Source organism: Myotis davidii, unplaced genomic scaffold (genome assembly GCF_000327345.1).
Source record: "Myotis davidii unplaced genomic scaffold, ASM32734v1 scaffold166, whole genome shotgun sequence".
Taxonomy (NCBI): Eukaryota; Metazoa; Chordata; class Mammalia; order Chiroptera; family Vespertilionidae; genus Myotis; species Myotis davidii.
This window is the reverse complement of record NW_006297385.1, coordinates 183,989-205,788: the sequence shown is the minus strand read 5'-3', so window position 1 is coordinate 205,788 and position 21,800 is coordinate 183,989. Positions and strand designations below refer to the sequence as shown.

General features: G+C 46.6%; 1 protein-coding gene across 4 annotated transcripts in view; it reads right to left on the bottom strand.

Moving 5' to 3' along the window:
* Window positions 1–21,800, bottom strand: part of SIPA1L3 (signal-induced proliferation-associated 1 like 3) — a 120,841-nt gene extending 99,041 nt beyond the window's left edge. For 3 of the 4 annotated variants that reach the window (XM_006773127.2, XM_015570069.1, XM_006773129.2), the window contains exons 1-4: window positions 20,063–21,794; window positions 18,460–18,590; window positions 5,793–5,981; window positions 4,725–4,899 (exon numbers count right to left, since the gene is read on the bottom strand). In XM_006773127.2, coding sequence (XP_006773190.1) covers window positions 4,725–4,899; window positions 5,793–5,981; window positions 18,460–18,590; window positions 20,063–21,560 — 1,993 coding nt within the window. In that variant the 5' untranslated portion in view covers window positions 21,561–21,794. Of the gene's footprint in view, window positions 1–4,724; window positions 4,900–5,792; window positions 5,982–18,459; window positions 18,591–20,062 lie in introns of all 4 variants that reach the window. The other variant, XM_006773128.2, reaches the window with a different exon arrangement.

Sequence of the window (21,800 nt, the reverse complement as noted above, 5' to 3'; positions counted from 1 at the left end):
TTTACTTTTTTTCAATTCTGGGTTTTATTTACCTTCTATAATTGAAACTTTGTTGCCTTCAGTGGAGCTCAGAGCCGGCCAGGATGGGTGGGAAGCTTGGCATCCTCCATTACTGGAGCAACCAAGTCTCCTGCTCACTCTAGCTCCGTGGCCACGGCCAGCTGAAAGCAGGTATCTGGGGTTTATTTGTCTTCTATAATTGAAACTTTGTTGCCTTCAGTGGAACTCAGAGCTGGCCGCGGCAGGTGGGAAACTCGGCTTCCTCCATCACTGGAGCAACCAAGCCTCCTGCTTGCTCCAGCTCCATGGCTGCCAGCTGCCATCTTGGTTGGGTTAATTTGCATATAGTCACTCTGATTGGCTGGTGGGCGTGGCTTAACACATAGCAAAGGTACAGTCAATTTGCATGTTTGTCTTTTATTAGATTAGATAGTACTGGAAATCCTAACCAGTGATCAGACAAGAAATAAAAGGCATTCAAATTGGAAAGGAGGATGTAAAACTCTCATTATTCTAAGATGACACGATATTGCACATAGAAAACCCTAGAGACTTCACCAAAAATAGACTTAATAAATGAATTTGGCAATGTAACAGGATATAAAAATCAACACCCAAATTCAATGGCTTTTTTATACACCAATAGTGAATTCTCAGGAAGAGAAACTGAAGAAACAATCCCATTTAACATTGCAACAAAAACAACATTAAGATACTTGGGAATAAACTTAACCAAGGAGATAAAAGACTTGTACTTGAAACATCTTCTGAGTGCGTTGAAAAAAGAGAAGAAGATATAAACAAGTGGAAGATTATACCATGTTCACGGATTGGTAGGATAAACATATTTAAAATGTCCATACTACCCAAGGCAATCTAAAGATTCAATGCAATCCCTATTAAAATACCAACAGCATATTTCACAGATCTAGAACAAATACTCCAAAAATTTATATGGAACCCCAAAAGACCACGAGTAGCTATAGCAATTTTGAGAAAAAAAAAAAAGAACAAAATTGGAGGAATCATAATACCAGATATCAAAGTATACTACAAAGCCACCATAATCAAACCAGCCTGGTACTGGCACAAGAACAGACATATAGATCAATAGAATAGAAGAGAGACCCCCAAAATAGACCAAAGCCATTATGCTCAATTGATATTTGACAAAGGCGGCAAGAGCACACAACGGAGTTAAGACAGTCTCTTCAATAAATGGTGTTGGGAAAATTGGACAGAAACATGCCAAAAAAAAAAAAAAAGAAAAGAAAAAAAGAAAGAAAGAAACAAATGAACAAAAAAGAAACTAGGGCACTAACACCATTCACAAGAATTAAACTCAAAATGGATAAAAGACTTAAACGTAAGTTGGAAAACCATAAAAATCCTAGAAGAAACCATAGGCAGCAAAATCTCAGACATCTCTCATAGCAATATGTTTACGGATATATCTCCCAGGGCAAAGGAAACTAAGGAGAAAATAAACAAACGGGACTACATCAAAATAAAAAGCTTCTGCACAGCAAAAGAAACCATCAACAAAATGAAAAGGGAGCCCACTATATGGGAGAACATATTTGGCAATGATACATCTGATAAAGGGTTAATATCCAAAATATGTAAGGAACTCATACAACTTAAGAAAAGGAAGACAAACAATCCAATTAAAAAATGGGTAAATGTGGGAAAGCACATGCCTTGGTTGGAAAGTCTGTAAGGAGGAATCTCTGAAAAGTTGGAGGCCTCTAAGGGGAACTTGCCGAAGGTGGCAGACCTGTCCTTGACTTTTCCAAACAAGCCTGAGCCCCTGGGTGTTTACTGGAATCGTTCAGATGTCCTTGCTTAAAGGACACTGCAGATGCATGTATCTTCTCAAGGATACTTACCCTGCTGATAGTATCTAATAGTTAATTTTAGTTCAAGCTGTTGTTACAATAAAAGCCTAAGGAGGCAGGTGAACAGGGCTGTCTGGTTCTTTTAGTCAGGCAGTCCCTTAGCCCTCTCTTTTATAGAAATGTGTGTCAGAGTATTCATTTATTCGTTGCTCAGGGTCTGCTGGTTAGCCCGGGCAGGTAAAGGTAATACTTTCAACAATAAAGAATTTAAATTAAAATAAAAAAAAGGGTAAAGGACCTAAATAGACATTTCTCCAAAGTGGACATACAGATGGCCAAGAGACTCATGAAAAAATGCTGAAAGTCACTGATCATCATAGAGATGCAAATTGTAACGACAATGAGGTGAGGATGTGAAGAAAGGGGAACCCTAGTACATTGTTGGTGGGAATGCAGACTGGTGCAGCCATTATGGAAAACAATATGGAGTTTCCTCAAAAAATTAAATATGGAATTGCCATTTGACTCAGTGATCCCACTTCTAGGAATATATCCTGAGAAACCTGAAGCACCAATCAGAAAGAATGTATGCACCCCTATGTTCATAGCAGCACAATTTATAATCCTAGTAGCTAAGATGTAGAAATAGCCAAAGTGCCCATCAGTAGATGAGTGGATAAAAAAGCTGTGGTACATTTATACCACAGAATACTATGCAGCAGTAAAAAAGAAGAATCTCTTACCTTTTGAGACAGCATGGAGGGACATGGAGAGGGTCAATTGGGAAAAAAGGAGACGTATGTAATACTTTCAATAATAAAGATTAAAAAAAAAAGAACTGAGAAATAAACTGGTATATTCATACTGTGGAAAATACACAACCATGAAAAGGAATGAGTCATAGTCACCACATGGTTGAATCTGACAAACATAATGTTGAATGAAAGACGCCAGACATAAAGGAGCACATGAGTGCATTCACATTATGTTACAAAACAAGCAAAACATATTATGTAGACATGTACATATAAGTAGCGACACTATGAAGGAAAAAACAGAATGATAATTACAGGAGTCAGGATATTGGTTATCTCTAATGTGAGGGGTTATGACCAGGGAGAAGCACACCTCATTACTGGCTCCATGCTTCAGAAGGGGAAGCTGAGGCACAGAGAGTAAGTGACTTGCCCAACGTGACACTGCAATTATTGGCAGCAGTTGATGTTTATTTGAGAGCTAATTCTCTGTAAGGCACTGTGTTTGGCATCTCGTCTTCACAGGAAGTCAGTGTAGGGTAAGGTTATGGCCGTCACTTAGTGGAGGACGCTGAGCCTCAAAGCAGGCATCTGACGAAGGGGATAATGAGTCTCCTATTCCTTTTTTCTGAGTGTATTGCCTCTTCAGCAGTTCACCAACAGAATCACAATACTAATGCTCACACTTGCTGCAGACTTCCTGTGTGCCAGGCGGTAGTAAGAGTCCTGTGTGCCCCATCAGCACACTGCAGGTGATACCCACCTTCAGAGCTCTGGGAAGTTGGACAGGTCCAGTACCTGGCACAGTTGAGGGCACATTGCATTAGGTTCACTACTGTGCTCCTGAGTTAAGTGCAATTATTTTATTTTTATTTTTTTAATATATTTTATTGATTTTTCAGAGTAAGGAAGGGTGAGGGACAGAGAGTTAGAAACATCGATGAGAGGGAAACATCGATCAGCCGCCTCCTGCACACCCCCCACTGGGGATGTGCCCACAACCAAGATACATGCCCTTGACTGGAATCGAACCCAGGACCCTTCAGTCCGAAGGCTGACACTCTAACCACTGAGCCAAACCGGTCAGGGCAATTAAGCACAATTATTACTGTCACTTTACAGATGAGGAAACTGAGGCAGAGAGGGGCAAAGCCAAGACCACCAAACCGGTAACTGGCACAATAAGATGCTTTTTCCTCTTACTGCCTTCTTCAATGGAGGAGATAAAGGTGATGATGACAACAGCTGCAGGCACCTACTCAACTGCATATTAGGCTCTACCAAAAGCTTAATATGCAAATTGTCCCCTCAGGCGGTCGACCAAATGGGACTTCAACCGGGAGTTCAACCGCTGCTATGACATATGCTGACCACCAGGGGGCGAAAGGACATAGGGGAAAATAAAAACAACCAGCAGCAGAAGCGACAGGGCCACTGCTGCTCCCAGGCACTGAGGGAGCTGGGCAGGGGGCAACCAGCAGCAGAAGTAAGGGGGGAGGTGGGGGCTGACACCAAGAAAGAAACAAAAAACAAAACGACCAGTGGTGGGGGGGACGGGGCCACCACACCCAGGCCCCAGCTGACAGCAAGCAGCTGGGCAGAGGGCTTTGGGGTCCCACCCAGAGGTCCTCACACACATGCACGAATTTCGTGCATAGGGCCCTAGTTACTGTATAAAAGGCATCATTCAGTACCCACTCTTCTGAGACCTGCTGGTCACGCATTTCATCCAGACTGATGCCTGTGGCCCCAGTTCGTTGTCGTCATTGTCACCACACAGCATGGTGCTGTATGAATATACCACAGTTCTGATCATGCACACTGGGCACTGTTCTGGGCTCTGCGGTTATAAGTATGCAGGACATATGCTGGCACATGTGCATGAGTTCTCACAGGACACGTCTAGCAGTGTAATTGCTGAGACAGAGTTGGTGAATTTTCACTTAACCAGAATATGCTGTGTTTTTCAAAGTGGAGTACTACCTGCACTCCCATCAGCAGAGATCCAGAGCTCCCATTGCCCAGGGTCCTCATCTGAGTATCACCAGGCCTTTTGTCCAGCAGGAGGGCGTGCCGGGGTGGTTCACCGGTTCTAACGTGATCTAACTGGCTCCCCCACCAAGCCACTTACTCTTGACGTCCAGCTGGGCAGCGTACTTGGTGAACCCCTTCAGGCAGACCTTCTCACCCAGCAGGGAGAGGAACTCTTCAAAGGCGGGGCCGGCATCCTCGTTGTTGTACATCTCCTCCTCCGAGCTCTGGCCTGCCCTGCAGTAGAGGATCCCCACTTTGTGTTTCCGGCAGAGCTGCAGAGGTGAGAGCGGCTTTATGGAGGCAGGACAGGTAGAAATGTCAGAGAGGATGGAACAAAGGGGGGCTTTCTTGGGAACTGAGCCCAGGAAATTGCTGGAGTGACAGGAATTTAGGGCCACAGCCAGAGGAAGGAAAAAGGCATGGGACATGTCCCAGTTGTCTTGTCTCTCTCCCTTCCTTCCATTACAGAGAGGCATGACAAGGTGCCCATGCCTTGGATTTTTAATCTATCTATGGAAGGTAATGCCATTCTCTCATGAAAGAGATTGTTGCCTGGGCCGGCTTCCCAAAGTAGGTGGATTGGAGCTGGCTAAGACTCTGCAAAAGGAAATTCTGAAGCGTGCAGGGATCAGTAGGGTTAACACTGTTTTTTTAGGGGGTGGGCCTGTAATAACCATGTGTGTTTTTTTTTAACATATCTCTGATTCCCCAGGTCGCTGGTGACTGGACCATGGACTGACACCTGACCTAGTGTGAGCCAGGTAGAGGCTCTCCTGGGCTGAGAATCAGTGAGCTGGTCTCTGCAAGCGGCCACAATTCTAACAGCAACTCTGAGAGCTGAGGGAGGGCCACAGTAGCAGAGGTACCAGTGTACAAAGGGAGAGAGAAAACCCAAGTGTATGCACGCGCGCGCGCGCGCGCGCACACACACACGAACCTGGTGGTTCCTTTATCCCTAGACTATTTTCCTCCTGAGACACAGTTATCTTACTGCTCTTAGCAATCCCAGAATTTGATAACAGATTCCTCCTTTTATTGAAACTAGCTTAAGTTGGTTTCTGATGTTTGAAAAAAAAAGTGATGAAGACAGAAAATACCAGGAGTGGGGCTGCTGGCTGTGCCCCAGTGCGACCGCCCCACACACCCTCACCCGGCCCCAGCTCACCCCTTGCTCGTCGAGCTTCAGCAGCTGCTCCGTCACCTTGGGAGTATTGAGAGCCAGCCGCAGGCAGTGGATGTTAAGCTCAGGAATGACATACTCCAGGGCATCCTTCAGGGGTAGGCCCCGCCCGGTCCCATGCTTAGTGGATGTGGGTGTGGCATCCTCCAGGATGGAGCCCCGCAGGGTGATGAGCTGCTCAAGGGAGAGAAGAGACTGTTAGGAGGCTCTTGGGAACCAGGAAAGGATCAGGGGTGGGCAAACTTTTTGACTCGAGGGCCACAATGGGTTCTTAAACTGGACCGGAGGGCCGGAACAAAAGCATGGATGGAGTGTTTGTGTGAACTAATATAAATTCAAAGTAAACATCATTACATAAAAGGGTACGGTCTTTTTTTTCAATAGTTTTATTCATTTCAAATGGGCCGGATTAGAACATATGTGCGATGGTCAGTAGCTTGGGCTCTAGGGCCAGAAAGCCCTTGGTCTGGACCAGGACTTGAACTTGATGCCTTTTGGCTGTGTGATCTTGTCTAAGTGACTTCCTATTTCTGAGCCTCATGTGTCTTCTTTTGTGAAATGGGTAGAGTGACAGTATCATAACCCCAAAGGGGTGTTGGGAGGACTAAATGGGACAGTGAATGGAACATAACTTTTAAAAAAAATTGATTTCAGAGAGGAAGGGAGAGGGAGATAGACAGAAACATCAATGATGAGAGAGAATGATCAGCTGCCTCTTGCATGCCCCCTACTGGGGGATTAAGCCCGCAACCTAGGAATGCGACCCGATTGGGAATCAACGGTGACCTTCTGGTTCATAGGTTGATGCTTAACCACTGAGCCATGCTGTCCGGGCATAACTATGTTTGTTTTAACAGATACTGACTCAGTGCCTCCTAAGTGCCAGCCCTGTTCTAGGTAGAGTGAACAAAACAAAGACTCTTATTTCATGGAGTTGGCATTTTAATGGGAAGTGGATTATGTCAGGGAGTAAGAAGTATAACAAATAAAATAGGCTCCATGAGATAGGCATTCAAATGGACACTCTCACTGTCATTACAATATTATATGTAAACATAATACCATGAGCTCTTATGTAAAACACCTGCCTCTCTGGCCATCAGTACATGAAGACTTGGGTCTTCAAATGTGGCACTCATTTTTTTAAATTGATTTTAGAGAGGAAAGGAGAGGGAGAGAGATAGAAACATCAATGATGAGAGAGCCAGGGATCGAGCCGGCAACCGAGGTACATGCCCTTGACCGGAATCGAACCCGGGACCCTTCAGTCTGCAGGCTGACGCTCTATCCACTGAGCCAAACCAACTAGGGCTGTGACACTCATTTTTAATCTGGTTTCTTTCTTTAAAAAAATTTTTTTTTATTACCATTTTATTTTAATTTACATTTTAATCCTCACCTGAGGCTATTTTCCATTGATTTTTAGAGAGAGTGGAAGAGAGAGGGAAAGACAGAGAGAAGCATCAACATGAGAGAGCCACATCAATTAGTTGCCTCCTGCACATGCCCTGACCAGGGCCAGGGAGGAGCCTGCAACTGAGGTACATGCCCTTGATCGGAATCAAGCCCAAGAACCTTTAATCCCCAGGCTGACACTCTATCCACTGAGCCAAACTGGCTAGGGCTCAATCTGGTTTCTTGACAAAATCACAATCACAGATACCACCAAGAAAACTTTCAGTCTGGAAGCTGGGAAGAGATACATAATGCTCTTTCAAGGCCTGCAGAATGAGCAGAGCTTCAGGCTCATCAAGGAACCAAAAGGTTATGAATTTGATTCCTGGTCAGGGCACATACGGTGTGGGTCTTGTGTCCCTCCTTTCTCTCCTAAAAATGTTATTCAGTTAGAACAGTGGTTCTCAACCTTCTGGCCCTTTAAATACAGTTCCTCATGTTGTGACCCAACCATAAAATTATTTTTGTTGCTACTTCATAACTGTAATGTTGCTATGTTATGAATCGTAATGTAACTATCTGATATGCAGGATGATCTTAGGCGACCCCTATGAAAGGGTCCTTCGACCGACAAAGGGGTCGCGACCCACAGGTTGAGAACCGCTGAGTTAGAATAAAAACGAAGTAGGGACACCTGAAAAAAAAAATTCACAATCAATGGTTCTGATTCAATTGGTCTGTGGTGGGGCCCAGGCATATATGTATGTATGTATACATACACTTATATATGTGTATACTTACACACACACACACACACACACATATATTTTTAATACCACTCAGGTGATTGTGACATGTAGTCAGGGTTTAAAACCTTTAGTCAAGCCAATCTTGTCCATTTAATTCTACTTCCCCAAATGTTGCTTTCTAAGTTGTCCCTACAGCTGGCCACGTGACTAGTTCAGGCAAGGAGATGTGAAAGGGAATTCAGCTTGGGGAGGACTCCTGGGACAGATTTCTCCCTTATAAGAGGAAATTCCCTTTCACCTGCCCATTTCTTCTTGCTAAGGACATTGGTGTGCTGGTAAGATATTTGAAGCTGTGACAGCCACCTTGTGATCATGAGGAAAGAGACAAAAAAAAAATCACAGAGAAGTCAATCCCTACAGCCAATTTCCTCCAGATTATTGTTAGTATAATAAAGTAACACCCTATTTTAGTTTTAGCAATGGCTAGTAAGGTTTTCTGTTACTTTGTAGACAAAGTAAATTCTAACTGATATACTTCATAACAAGTCACATTTATGAAGGTTCAGTTTATTGCACTGTATTTCAAGTATGATAGTAGTTATCTAGTTATATGTATACATCTGTTTAAGAAAGATTTTATCTCCATTTTACAGATAAGAAAATGAAAGTTCACCCTGGCCAGGTGGGTCAATTGGTTGGAGTGTTGTCCCAAACACCAAAAAGGTGGTGGGTATAATTCCTGGTCAGGGCACATATCTTGCTTGTGGGTTCGATCCACAGTCAGGGTGCATATAGGAGGTAACTGACCAATATTTCTATCTCTCTTCCCCTTCCTTTCTCTCTAAAATCAATAAAAACCTATCTTCAGGTGAGGATTAAAAAAAATAAACCCACAGGTGATCATTGATAGTAGGGTAGGTAACTGGTACTCGACGCCTCCCACAACAACATCAAAATTACAACTAAAATACAGAACAACCATCATTTAGAACCACCTGAAATCTGGCTGAATGGAAGTCCTACAACTAGAGAAGTAAAGAAGAAAGTACATTGAGACTAGTAGGAGGGGTGGAGGCGTGGAATGGGCTGGTCCAACACCAACGTGTGGTGTTTTTTTAATTGGGAGGAGTATCTCGGCTGCGGAAGCCTCCCGTGAGGAGCAAGGTGTCCCAGCCCACACCAGACCCCTCAATCCAGGGTTCCAATACCAGGAAGAGAAGTCCCTGTAACTTTGGGCTGTAAATACCATTGGGGATTGTGGCTAAGTGACATGGAAGGTGCTGGAGACCCAAGCAGTTCCTCTTCAAGGGCTGATTCTGGAGACCCAGGCAGTTTCTCTTAAAGGGCTGGTGCTGGAGACCCAGGCAGTGTCTTGGGGGGATCCAGGAACATATGGGGAGGAACTGGATTATCTAACATCAGAGCAAGAACACAGGGGTGGCTTTCTCCCAGACAGGGGTACTCACAAGGGTCATTGTTACTATGCTGAGACCTCCTCTGCTGCAGAGCTGTCTGCCAGGTGCCATATCTGAATCTCCATTCAACTTGGCTCTCACACTGTTTGATCCTACCTGGTGATTCTCTGAAACACCACCCAACCTAAGCTGTTTGCAGTGGCTTTTCCATATGAATGGCCTGTTATGGTTCAGGCTCCAGACTTTCCTAAAATCTCTCACACAAGTAGCAGCTGGCTTCAGCGTGCCCCATACATCTCAATAAGAGGCCGCAGGCCCAGTCCTAGCAGCAGCCTGCCTTGCTTCTCAGCTTGGCCTTTCCTGAGCACTTCCAATCCTAACACAAGTAGCAGCTACTGTAGATCACTCTGCAGCTCCTGATGGGTAGCCCCAGGCAGGGTACAGACAGTGGCTGATTTTGCACCTCCAGGGGAGGACCCCAGAGCCAGTGCACCCAGCCTCAGACCATGCCAGATTATAACTATACATCCATGAGTGACACACTCAAGGGGCAGACTCAGTGAGCACTAAAGCTCCACTGAAGCAGTCCTGCTCCATAGGGATGTCTCCTGCAGAGCTGCTCTTCCATTGTAGTTGCAGCTGATCCTCACAGCCAATTGGTCTTGGGGTCAATTCCAGCGACACCAACAGCAATCAAGGCTCAACTATAACAGGGTAGTGCACACAGCGCACATAGAGGTGCACCTAGAATGCCCAGCTCAGGTGACTGGGAAGGCTGAGCCACTGGGCCCTACAGGATACCTACTACACAAGGCCACTCTACCAATTCCAGGAGACATAATAGCTCTACCTAATACATAGAAATAAACATGGGGAAGTAGCCAATATGCAGAGATGAAGAAACATGTCACAAATGACAGAACAAAAGAAACCTCCAGAAAAAGAACTAATGAAATGGAAGCAAGTAAACTATTAAATACAGAGTTCAAAACAATGGTTATAATGATGTTGTCTCTTTCCTCATGATCACAATGGTTATACTGAGATCTTCAAGGGACTTAGTGAGAATTTCAAAGAAATTAGTAAGAACATCAAAGACATGAAAAAAGACGAGTCAGAAATAAAGGGTATACTAACTGAAATGAAGAATAATTTCAGGGAATCAATAGTAGAGAATGCTGAGAATCAAATCAGCAATTTGGAATATGAGGAAACAAAAAGCACCCAATTAGAACAGCAAAAAGAAAAATGAATCCAAAAATATGAAGATAGTATAAGGATCGTCTGAGACAACTTCAAGCATCCCAACATTTGTATCATGGGTGTGCCGGAAAAAAAGAGAGGGAGTAAGAAATTGAAAACCTATTTGAGAAAACAATGCCAGAAAATTTCCCTTACCTGGTAAAAGAAATAGACTCTAGGAAGCATACAGAGTCCCAAACAAGATGAACTCAAAGAGGCCCACACCAAGACATTATCAATTAAAATGCCCAAGGGTTAAAGACAAAGAGAGAATCTTAAAAGCAGCAAGAGAAAAGTAATTAGTTACCTATATGAACCTATAAGATAGCACCCATATGACTGTCATCTGATTTCTCAACAGAAATTTTGCAGGCCAGAGGAGAGTGGCAAGAAATATTCAAAGTGATGAATAGCAAGGACCTTTAACCAAGATTACTCTACCCAGCAAAGCTTTCATTTAGAACTGAAGGTCAGATAAAAAGCTTCACAGACAAGAAAAAGCTAAGGAAGTTCATCACCACCAAACCATATTATATGAAATGTTGAAGGATATTTTTTCAACAATTGAATCTAAAAAGCAAAATAAATGAACAAGGATTCTGATGAACAAAATACACTGATGAATAAAACAGGACCAGAAGCATGGAAGTATGGAAGAGACTGACGAATCTCAGAGGGAAGTGGGGCAGGGGGGTGGGTGGGAAGAGATTAACCAAAGATCTTTTTTTTTTTTTTTTAAAAAAATATGTTCCATTGACGGCCGACACCCTATCCACTGAGCCAAACCGGTCGGGGCTAACCAAAGATCTTATGTGCATATAGAGGCCTGGTGCACAAATTTGTGCATGGGTGGGGCCCCTTGGACTGGCTGGCGAAAAGGGATGATCAGGGCTGGCCAGCTGGGAGGAAGGACCGTGGGAGGTTGGCTGGCCAAGGGAGGAACTGCAGGAGGTTGGCTGGCCAGGGGGAGGGAACGTGAGAGGTTGGCTAGCAATAGGAGGTTGGCTGTGGGAGAGCACTGACCACCCAGCTGGCTGCGGGGAGGGACTGTGGGAGGTTGGCCGGCTGCGGGAGGTTGGTTGTGGGAGCACACTGATCACCACGGGAAAGCTCTTGCATTGAGTGTCTGCCCCTGATGGTTAGTGCATGTCATAGCTATTGGCCGGTTGTCCAGTTGTAATGGTTGCTTAGGCTTTTATATATATAGATATGCATTACCTATGGACACAGATAATAGGGTAGAGAAGGCCTGGGGCAGGGTAGGAACCCAGTGGAGGGGGATAATGGGGACATCTGTAATACTCTAAATACAATAAAGATATTTTTTTAAATGTGGAAAAAAGAAAAAAGAAAACACCCCACAACTTAAAACGAAAATGTAAGCTCTAAGATGTTAGGCGCCTTATCTAAGATCACTGTAGCTAAGTGGCTGAACCGGGTTCCAACCCAGGCTTGAGTTCTCCAAAGCTCATTATTCTTTTCCTTTGAAAATGTTTTTGTCTGTGAAGTATAATCCATAACACACATAAGCAAAGCTGAAGGAATTATCACAGAGTGAACATCTTGATAATCACCACCCTATAAAAAACACAACATTCCTAGCTCCCAGAAGCCTTTCTGTGCTTTCCCCATGGCAACCTTATCCTGATTTCTAACCCCATAACTTATTGTGCCTGTTTCCTGCAGGTTGCGTTTTTTATATCTGGCTTTTGTCTCTGAATGCAATGAGTATGAGATTTGACCATGTTGCTGCAAGAGGCTGACATTTTTACCATGATGGATTTAATCCACTCTACTGTTGACGAGCATAGAAACGGCTTCCAGTGTTCGACAACTGTGAGGTGCTGTCAGGAACATTCACAGAAGCACCTCTTAGCTCACATGAACATATTTTCTTTTGGATTTATACCTAGGAGAGAAATTGCTGCATCACCAGGCTTGTTAATAGGCAATTACACTGCACTACAAAGTTTTCCAAGTGGTTGTACCAATTTCCACTCGCCCACCCTGTCTGAGAACTCCTGCTGCTTTGCATTCTCACTAACACTCGCTCAGGCTGGCCACTAGGTGATGCCATATCTGGGGCTAGGCACAGTAGCTCCAGGACCACACCAAGATGGCACAGCAGAGTCTGCAGCAGTACAAGGAAAAAACTAGACCCTGAGGGACTGTTAACAAAATACACTTGGGTTTATGGTTTAAAGACTAAGGAGGACCAGTTCTAACTGGTAAAACATGTTCACCCTATGTCAACAGACACAGGAGGTGGCAAAAATAATGTGTCATGACATTGCTTTTAAATATACAGCTGACCCTTGCCAAACTGAACCTGGAGGTGTGCGTGGAAGGAATGGAATGACCTCATGCTTGGGAGTTCCCAGTTCTGGTCTTGGTAGTTAATACAAACAAATCTCTTATCATAAGCAGGGGAGTATTGAAATAGATCATGAAAAGCAATGACATCTTACGCTTTGGCCTTGGAACTATGGGTTCAATTAATGGACCAACAACAAGATCAGTGTATTAGTATCCTGCAGACACTGCTCCAAAGCACCCTTTGCTGGGACTAGGGAACAGCATGGACCAGAAATCCTCATATTCTCTTCCACAACGGAGACAGGTGGCCTATGGTCACACTTTGGCTCTGACTACTTGACCCCAAGCTTTTCCTTCTTTGCTGGGGACAATAAGTAGGGCACTGGCAGGCTGCAACAAGTGGCCACCTCTACTTTCTGACTGGTCCTGTCCACTGCCATGTACTACCTGGATTGTGACAACAGCCTCCTCCAGGCCTCCTTCCTCCTGCCCTCCTGCCAAGTCCCTTCTTCCCATAGCAGCCTGAGTCAGACCATGTCTCTGCTCTACACAGAACCTGCTAAGGATTTCCCATCACTTTCAGAATAAAATCTACACTTATTGTTCCTCCTGCAAGGCCCTGGCATCTCACTGAGGGAAACTTGTCAGGTAAGCCACAAAAGGACCTCAGGGCCACGTAAACAAGGAGGTTCCTTTCTATACAGATGGTTCTCCACCAGCATCCCTGTCTTTCTCTGTGCTGGGTGCACCCTCCTTTAAGCACATTTTCCTGGGAGGCCACTTGGAAGTCAGTCTGCCTGGGTTTGAATACTGGCTTCACCCCTTCTCCAGCTGTGTAACCCTGGGCCCTTTTCCTCATCTATAAAATAGAGATAATAGTGCCTGCCTCAAAGGGTTATCAGGATTCAATAAGATAATACATATACAGTACTTAGCATTGTATCTGGCATACAGTGAGCATTCAATAATATTAGCCATTATTACATGTACATGTGTCAAATGTATTTGCACAAAGCCACACATGCAGTTAAGAATTAAAAGGTCTCAATCAATACACTATTACATTTAATATAAGATTCTCCCTTTTCCACTTTGTACACTTAGGTACTGTTTAAATTCTTAACAGCGAGTGACTTACTTTTTAAATAAAGAAAAAAATAAAAATATAAACCTCTAACCTTAACAAAACTAAGGTCTGTCAAAAACTCACACTGGGAGGTCTAAATGGAATTCACTGAGCTTGGTGGACCAGGCAGTTCCTGGTTTGGGTCTCCCTATGTCATGGGAGACATTGCCAGGAAAGGGGCTGAGGACAGGGCAGCCCTGGCCTGGGTTTGTCCTATCCAGGTTTAGGGGCTGACACTTAGGTGTGTGCTGCCAAAGCCCAGCTCCAAGTCTGTCCTTGCCCCAGTGGGAAGTTCGGTGCTGCCAACACACTCTCCTTTTGCCAGGAGATGTAGGCCTGCTTGGCTGTCTGCTTGGTGGCCGGTGGTGGTGGTGGCCATATGGGGCAGACCAGCCAGCTGGCTTGGAAAACAGCCGGGGCCCTCGTTCTGGCCCCACGCCTTGGTTTATAAGAGCCTGCTACATGTGTGTAAACAGGAGAACAGAACTCTCTGCATGAACTCAACCCTTGCTCCCCAGAGTGTACCTCTGACCTTGCATCAGAGGGCGATGGCCACAACAGCAGTGTCATCATAATATCTGCCACTAGAGCTCCCTGCCTTGCAGCTTGTGCTTCCACACCTGTGCTCTTCTTGCCACTTCAAGAAATGGGGCAGCACAAAGTCTATTTTACAGATGAAGATGCTGAGGTGCCCAGAAGAAATCCATCTGCTGAAGGTCACTAGGCTAATGAGTGGCAGAGCCAGACCGAACCCAAGGCTGTCTGCTCCCAGAGTCAGAATTCAGTTTTGACCGGAGAGTGAATGTGATGAGTGGTGAAGAGCATGAGCTCAGGACCCAGGCAGTTTGGGTCCATGTCCAGCTCTGCCATAGACTTCAATGTCCTCATCTATAGAATGAGGATCATAATGAGACTGTAGAGAGAATTTGAAGGGTAAGTGCATATAAACACTTAGGACAATGCCTGGCAGGAATACTAGTATGTGCTAAAAGTGTTAGCTATTGTTACTACTCTGAGGCTATGAAATCCTGTTCTACCACCACGACAGAAAGGGTCTTGGGAAGGAACCAGGCAAATCTTGCTGCCTTTCCCTCCAACTCCAGATGATGAGGTCCCCGGGCCTGAGTGCCCAACAGGGCAGTTATGCAAGGACTCAGCCTACGGCTGAATCTACGTATGACTTGTGTGTGTGTGTGAGGATAAACAAAGGTCTGCTTGTGGTTGTGAACTTCATGGTGGGTCAAAATTCACAGGCCTGACTGGCATGGAAAAGGGGACAGTGGATGAGACCACTCCCAATCGCTGACATCATTGGCCTTTCCCTAAGTGCCAGGCCCAGCAATGACCACTTTATATGTGCAATCTCACAGAGCCTACACCAGTCCAATGAAACTGAAATTCCTATGAGGGAAACAGGCTGTGAGAGAAGCTACATGCCCAAGATTTCACAGCTGCTGAATGGCCAAACCAGGATCCACACCAGGCTTCCCTCATACTCATTTCTCCTTCCTTGCTTGACTTTCCACCTTGTCATACATACTATATAATTTATTAAGGTATCTGTGTATTGTCTGCCTCCCCCACAGGAATGCAGTCTCATGAGTATTTTTGCTGCCTTATTCATTACTTCCTGTTCTCTCAGTGCCCAGCATAGAGTTGGCAGAGGGCAGTTCCGAGTGATTCTCTCTCTTTTATTAAAAAAATATTTTTTGTTCATTAGGGAGAGAGAGAGAGAGAGAGAATCAACATCAATTGGCTGCCTCCTGAACATCCCACAACCTGGGCACAGGCCCTGGCCAGGAATAGAATCGGCAATCTCCTGGTGCATGGGTTGATGCTCAACCACTGAGTCACAATGGCTGGGCCTGAGTGAATCTCTATGGGGTGGATAAAACTCCAACCTGTGGCCCTGAGCCTCAGGCCCCACCTGGGCAGACTGGAGGTTGGTTTTGTGGGTAGTAAGGAGATGGAAGGAGGCACATGCCAGAAATGGCTCTAAGCCAGTTTCAAACTTATTGAAAAGGAACCACAGCAAAAATATTGCACCCTGATCCAATATCTCCACACCAAAGTCTCATGACTCTCAGAATGTGCAATGCAGTCTGGTATTTTAAAAATCCATTCTACATATTCTATTTCCACTAACAACAACATAAAAATACTGAAACTAAGCTGAGTTCACAACTCATGAATGGGTCTGACATAGAGAGTCTAACCCAGCCGTGGGCAAACTATGGCCCGCGGGCCAGATCCGGCCCGTTTGAAATGAATAAAACTATTGAAATAAAAGACCGTACCCTTTTATGTAATGATGTTTACTTTGAATTTATATTAGTTCACACAAACACTCCATCCATGCTTTCGTTCCGGCCCTCCGGTCCAGTTTAAGAACCCATTGTGGCCCTCGAGTCAAAAAGTTTGCCCACTCCTGAACTAAGCTGTTACTGAAATCCCAGAAGCAGCTGAGCTGTGGTTGGAGCACAGGCTGACACCTCACTGTACCACTTACTGGAGGGTGCTTTGGGCAAGTCCCTTAACCTTTCTATGCCTGTTTCCTCATCTGTGAATGGATAATAGTGCCTTCATCACAGAACTGTCATGACATTTAAGTGAGTGAACAGACATAAAAGGGTATAGAAAATGCCCAACACATAGTGTTAAACAGCTATAGCAAATATTATTAGTATTTGGTGATCATTGCCACTACACCTAGCAGTTTCCCATGTCATACAACAGTGTCATACAGTGTGAGCTCTCTCCTCACATTCTGCCCCCATGCTCATGTGGCCAGAAAGGCAAGGAGAGAGAGGAGAGTGCTGTAGAGACAGGAGTAGGTGACCACCTGCAAAATGGGGCACAAGGTTTGGGGGTTGCCTCCCCTCAGCTGCCACAAAGCTTCTGTTATCACATTCCCCCTCAGTGGGAAGGACTTCATGAGGGGTTGGGGCTGGGTTCTTGGTATAGCACAGTCGTGGGCAAACTACGGCCCGCGGGCCGGATCCGGCCCGTTTGGCTGTTCTATCCAGCCTGCGGAGCCGAAAGAGCGGAGGGTTCTCTTGCTCTCCCCTCCGCTCCTTCATCAGCAGCAGTGTTAACATATATTAGTTCACACAAACACTCCATCCATGCTTTTGTTCCGGCCCTCCAGTCCAGTTTAAGAACCCATTGTGGCCCTCGAGTCAAAAAGTTTGCCCACCCCTGGTATAGCAACTACCTATCTGGATGAGTTCCAGGCTTGGCTGGCCCCTCACACCATGCTTGGGCAAACGCCAGGCCCAAGGGGCTATGCAGGGCTGAGGGAGACCCATTTGGGGGGACCTTCCCAGCTGACAATTGCTTCTTTTCTGGAAAGGTTTTTTGGAAATCTCCATTGTTTTTGTTCTCCCAGTTCCCCTTTTTTTGGTCAAGCAGCCTCCTCCAGGTGGCTCTGATGGAAGTGTCAATAACAGTGCCTTGCGCCCTGCCCCAGTTTCCTCTATCATCCCTGATGACAATGGCTGGCCCAGGATGTGTGTGGACTTGTGATCCAAGCAGAACCAGAGTCCTTCCCAGAGATTCAGCAGATAAGAGTGTCTTCCCTGTAGAGAGAAAGTCATAAAGATATAGAAGAATTGAGCGGCCAGTCTCCATTTTCCCGTGACATGAAGAGAGTTTGTTGGAGGCAAAAGAGAATGACAATCACGATCTAAAAAGCTGAGCAGAATGGAGAGATGAGGAGGCAGAGTCCTCTGGTGACATTGTTGGAGTGCCTGGGGCCACCATGCCAGAAGCTAGCCCTACCCCTCGATTTGCAGATATATGAACCAATGAATTCTTTTTCTGGCTTAAAATGTTAGAAGTAGATTTCTGTTACTTATAACTTAAGAGCCTAATCAAGCAGGGTGCCCCCAATAAGCCTTGTTCCTTAGTCACAGCTGACATGTAATCTAGAGGAAGGCCTCTGACCAAGCCAGGACAACGGGATTCTCCATTCAGGATGAAGAAATGCAATGGGAGCGTTTTGAGCCATCAGCATCAACAGCAGTGCTTTGGGCTGAGATTTCCCAATTCCTGCCCTGCCCAGGCATGCTGCCTTAAATCTTTTTTCCACACTGCAGGACACCTCATGGTCCTGAAAGAATGCTCTACATACATTCCTTTAATAATTTCTTGCAAATAGAAGACCCAGGGCTCTGCAGTGAGACACAACAGATTCCAGTTCTGGCCTGGACACTCATTCACTGATCTTAGACAAGTTTAATTTCTCTGAGTCTTACTTTTCTCTTCTGTAAAATGAGGAGACTTGTGTTTGTGAAGTTATCGGGAGGATTACATGAGATGAAGCAGCTGAAGCGCTTGGCCATAGAACCTGGCTCAGAGGAAGAGTGCACAGTTGTGAGCAGCTATTATTTACATAATAGGGAACCTACCTCTCGGGTCCGGAAGATGATCCTATACTGGTACTGAGGCCCATGGTCCTTGTGGTCCTCCAGCTTCTCCCGTTTGATGCTTACAGCCACTGGCCCTAGCTTGTCATCCACACCAAAGTAATTGGCATGCTCTGTGAGAGAAGAGTAGGTGAGTTCAGAGTCAGGTCTCTGGTGATATCCCACGGCAGGCCTACTGAGGGGATGGCGGGTGTAGGCTCTCAGCCCGGTCACGGCCACATTCAATGGAGAGACCATAAGAAGTGAACGCCCATCTTACTACACCATGTCTGCCAAGTCACACAACTTGGCAACCCTGGGTTTGTCTGCATTTCCTACATGACAACGATGAGCTGGACCTGAGCAGGAGCTGCCCTGTGCTTAGTCCCTGGTTGGTGTGCTTCACTTCTGTACATGTCCTGCCTGGGTTTGTGGTCTCTGCACTATGCTATGTTGCCTCGTGGAATTGCCCCACCAGCACCAACAAATTTAATGATATATGAAGCCTGTCTCTCCCTGGTGTTAATGACTTCAAAACATCAATAATTCCACCTTCAAAGGGGATCCAGAGCCTCCCTATTTCTTCCCTGCCCCTATCCTAGATGTGTCTAGCATCGCCTTCTTCTTGGCTCTCTATCCCGAGAGGGAGGCTGTGAACATAGTCCTCTCCTGCTCAGAACCTCCTGCAGCTCCATCTCACTTGGGGTAAAAGTGAGAGTCGTCATTATGGCCCACAAAGTCCCATATGATCTGTCCCTGTCACCTTTCTGCCTTAGCTCCTTCTCTTCTCCCCCAGTCGTTCACCCCAGCAACAATGGCTTTCTTCCTATTTGGTGTTTCAGGACTATCATACTTGTTGTTCCCTGTGCTGGAAACACTGTCCCTAGTCTTCCTCCCCTACCTCCTTCAGCTCAGTACTCAAATGGCACCTACTAGGAGGTTCTTCCCAACCATTCCCTATTGAAAATCGTAACCTCCCACCCTAACACTTTATTTTTCTCTTGGCTGCTTTACTTTTCTCCATAGCACTTCCTACCATATGACACCTTACATATTTTATCTATATATCTAGTTTTAAAAACATGTTTTTATTGATTTCAGAGAGAGGAAGGGATATGGAGAGAGAGATAGAAACATCAATGATGAGAATCATTGATAGGCTGCCTCCTGCACACCACCTACTGGGGATCGAGCCCACAACCCGGGCATGTGCCCTGACCAGAAATTGAACTGCAACCTCCTGGTTCATAGGTCGATGTTCAATCACTGAACTACACCGGCCAGGCCATTTATCTAATTTTATTATTTGCCTTACACCCACCCCTAAAACATTATAGTGCTAGGAAAACAAGATTTTTAACTGTCCAATACTGTATCCCCAGGTTCTAGAGAGTGCTGACATACGGTGAACCAGGCACATGTTTGCTAAATAAATGCCTACCTATTGCCTCACATAGCTCAAGGCTTTGGCGTGCCAGCCCTGTGTCCTGAGGCTTGCTCACTAAATCTTCACAGCTCTGCTCTGACATAGTTCCCAGCACACAATGAGTAAATGAGCAGGGGAGTCTCAGAGACAAACTACTGCCCGCCTGCCTGCCCCAGTCACCTTTGCCCACGAAGTAGTCCTGGTAGTAGCGGGCGCCCAGGTCCACATGCTCGATGCTGTACTGCTGCGGGCGACTCTGCGTCCTCTGTTGCTCCTTGGGCACCTCCAGCACAGAGATGCTGGCGTTGGTGCGGTAGGTGCTGGGGTCGGCCAGGCGACACTCGCTCCCACCCAGGGAGGCGGCTGAGGCCCGGGAGAAGCTCACATTGCGCTCACACTCGCCACCGATCTCATTGCGGAAGTGTGGGCAGCTGAGCAGCAGGTCGTTGCTGTTGTCATCGCCCAGGTCCTGCTCCAGGTTCTCCTTATAGTTCAAGTCCTCCATACTGGTGAAGGCCGGGTCCAGGCCCCCAAGGCCATGGGCCCGCGACACTGTGAGGGACTCCATGGCCGAGGCAGCTGAGGCCCCAGTGGTGGTGTTCCGCCTCTGGGCCGAGGACACCCTGTTGGCAGCCGCCTCATGGAGGTCGAACAGCATGCTTTGCACATCAAAATGGGCAAAACTCTTCTGGCAGACCCATGGCCTGCTGGCCTCCGGGGGGCTCCGCCCTTCCTCTGCCTCCCCTGGGGACCGGCCAGTGTCACCTTCTGGTTTATTGCTCCTCAGCTTCCGGAAGATGGACGAGTCCACTGTGTCCCCACTGCCAAGGCCCCGCACAGGCTTCTTGCGGGCCCTCTCCTTCTCCTTCCCGGGCTGTAGTGGGAGAAGGTTGTCCCTGGTGGGCTGCTCGTGGCGGAGATCTCCCTTGGCTCCGCTGATGCTCCCTGGAAGGTGTGGGCCTGAATGGGCCTGGAGGAGCTCCGTGAGGTTCTGGGAGCCCTGGGCCTCTGGCTGCTCGTTCCGGAACTCGTTGAGAATGTCAAAGAAGCTTTGCTCAGGCATGCCCTGCACATCGATAGAGGAGGTGCTTCCATATTCACGGAAGAGAGGCAAGGTCCCCATGAGCCTACCCCCCTTAGATTCCCCCATGTCCTCCATGTCACACTCGCTGAGGGTGAGCTCACTGCTGCTGCGATGCCGCAGGGGGAGAAAGGCCCTGCCAGGGGACCGGGGCCACCCGTCCTGGAACTCCACATCTTTGGACCGTCTCCTGGAGAGTCGGTGGAAGGCCCGGGACCCTGAGGAGGCTGGGGTGTTGGCGGCAGGCTCTCCATTCCGTAAGCTCCTCATGGAACGGGCCATCTTTGTGGTTTTTGTGCCATCTGTGTCCTGTGAGGGACTTGGGTTGTTCTGCTCTCTCAGGGCCTCTCTCTTGGGTGGCCAGTCAGCCACTCTTGCACGCACGCCCATCTTGGGCACTGTGGGGGTGGTGGGACTGGGGCGGGTGATGGCAGTAGCTGGGCTCTCACCAACAGGCTGGGGCATGCCATTCTGGACCCAGAATCCCATGGGAGCATAGTCTCCTGTTTGGGGCCCGGGGAGGACATTGGCTCCCCTAACCCCACAGCTGGCTGCCAGGTCCATGCCATCATTGGGAATGGGACGATAAGTGGTCATAGTCCACAGGCACTGGAATGCTTTGGCCCCTGTAAGCTGTAGAGTAACTTTATGGGGTCCTCTGGCCCTCAGCCATTGTTCAGGGTTGCCAGTCCCAGGATGAAGGATGCTGGCTCCTGAAGCCTAACAGAAAGGCTGTGAGTCTGTGGAGTCCAATTCTCCACCATCGCTGTGGAAAACCGAGCCAGGACAACCTCAGTAGGCAGGTGTTGTCCCAGGAGCTACAGACTGAGTGGTTCA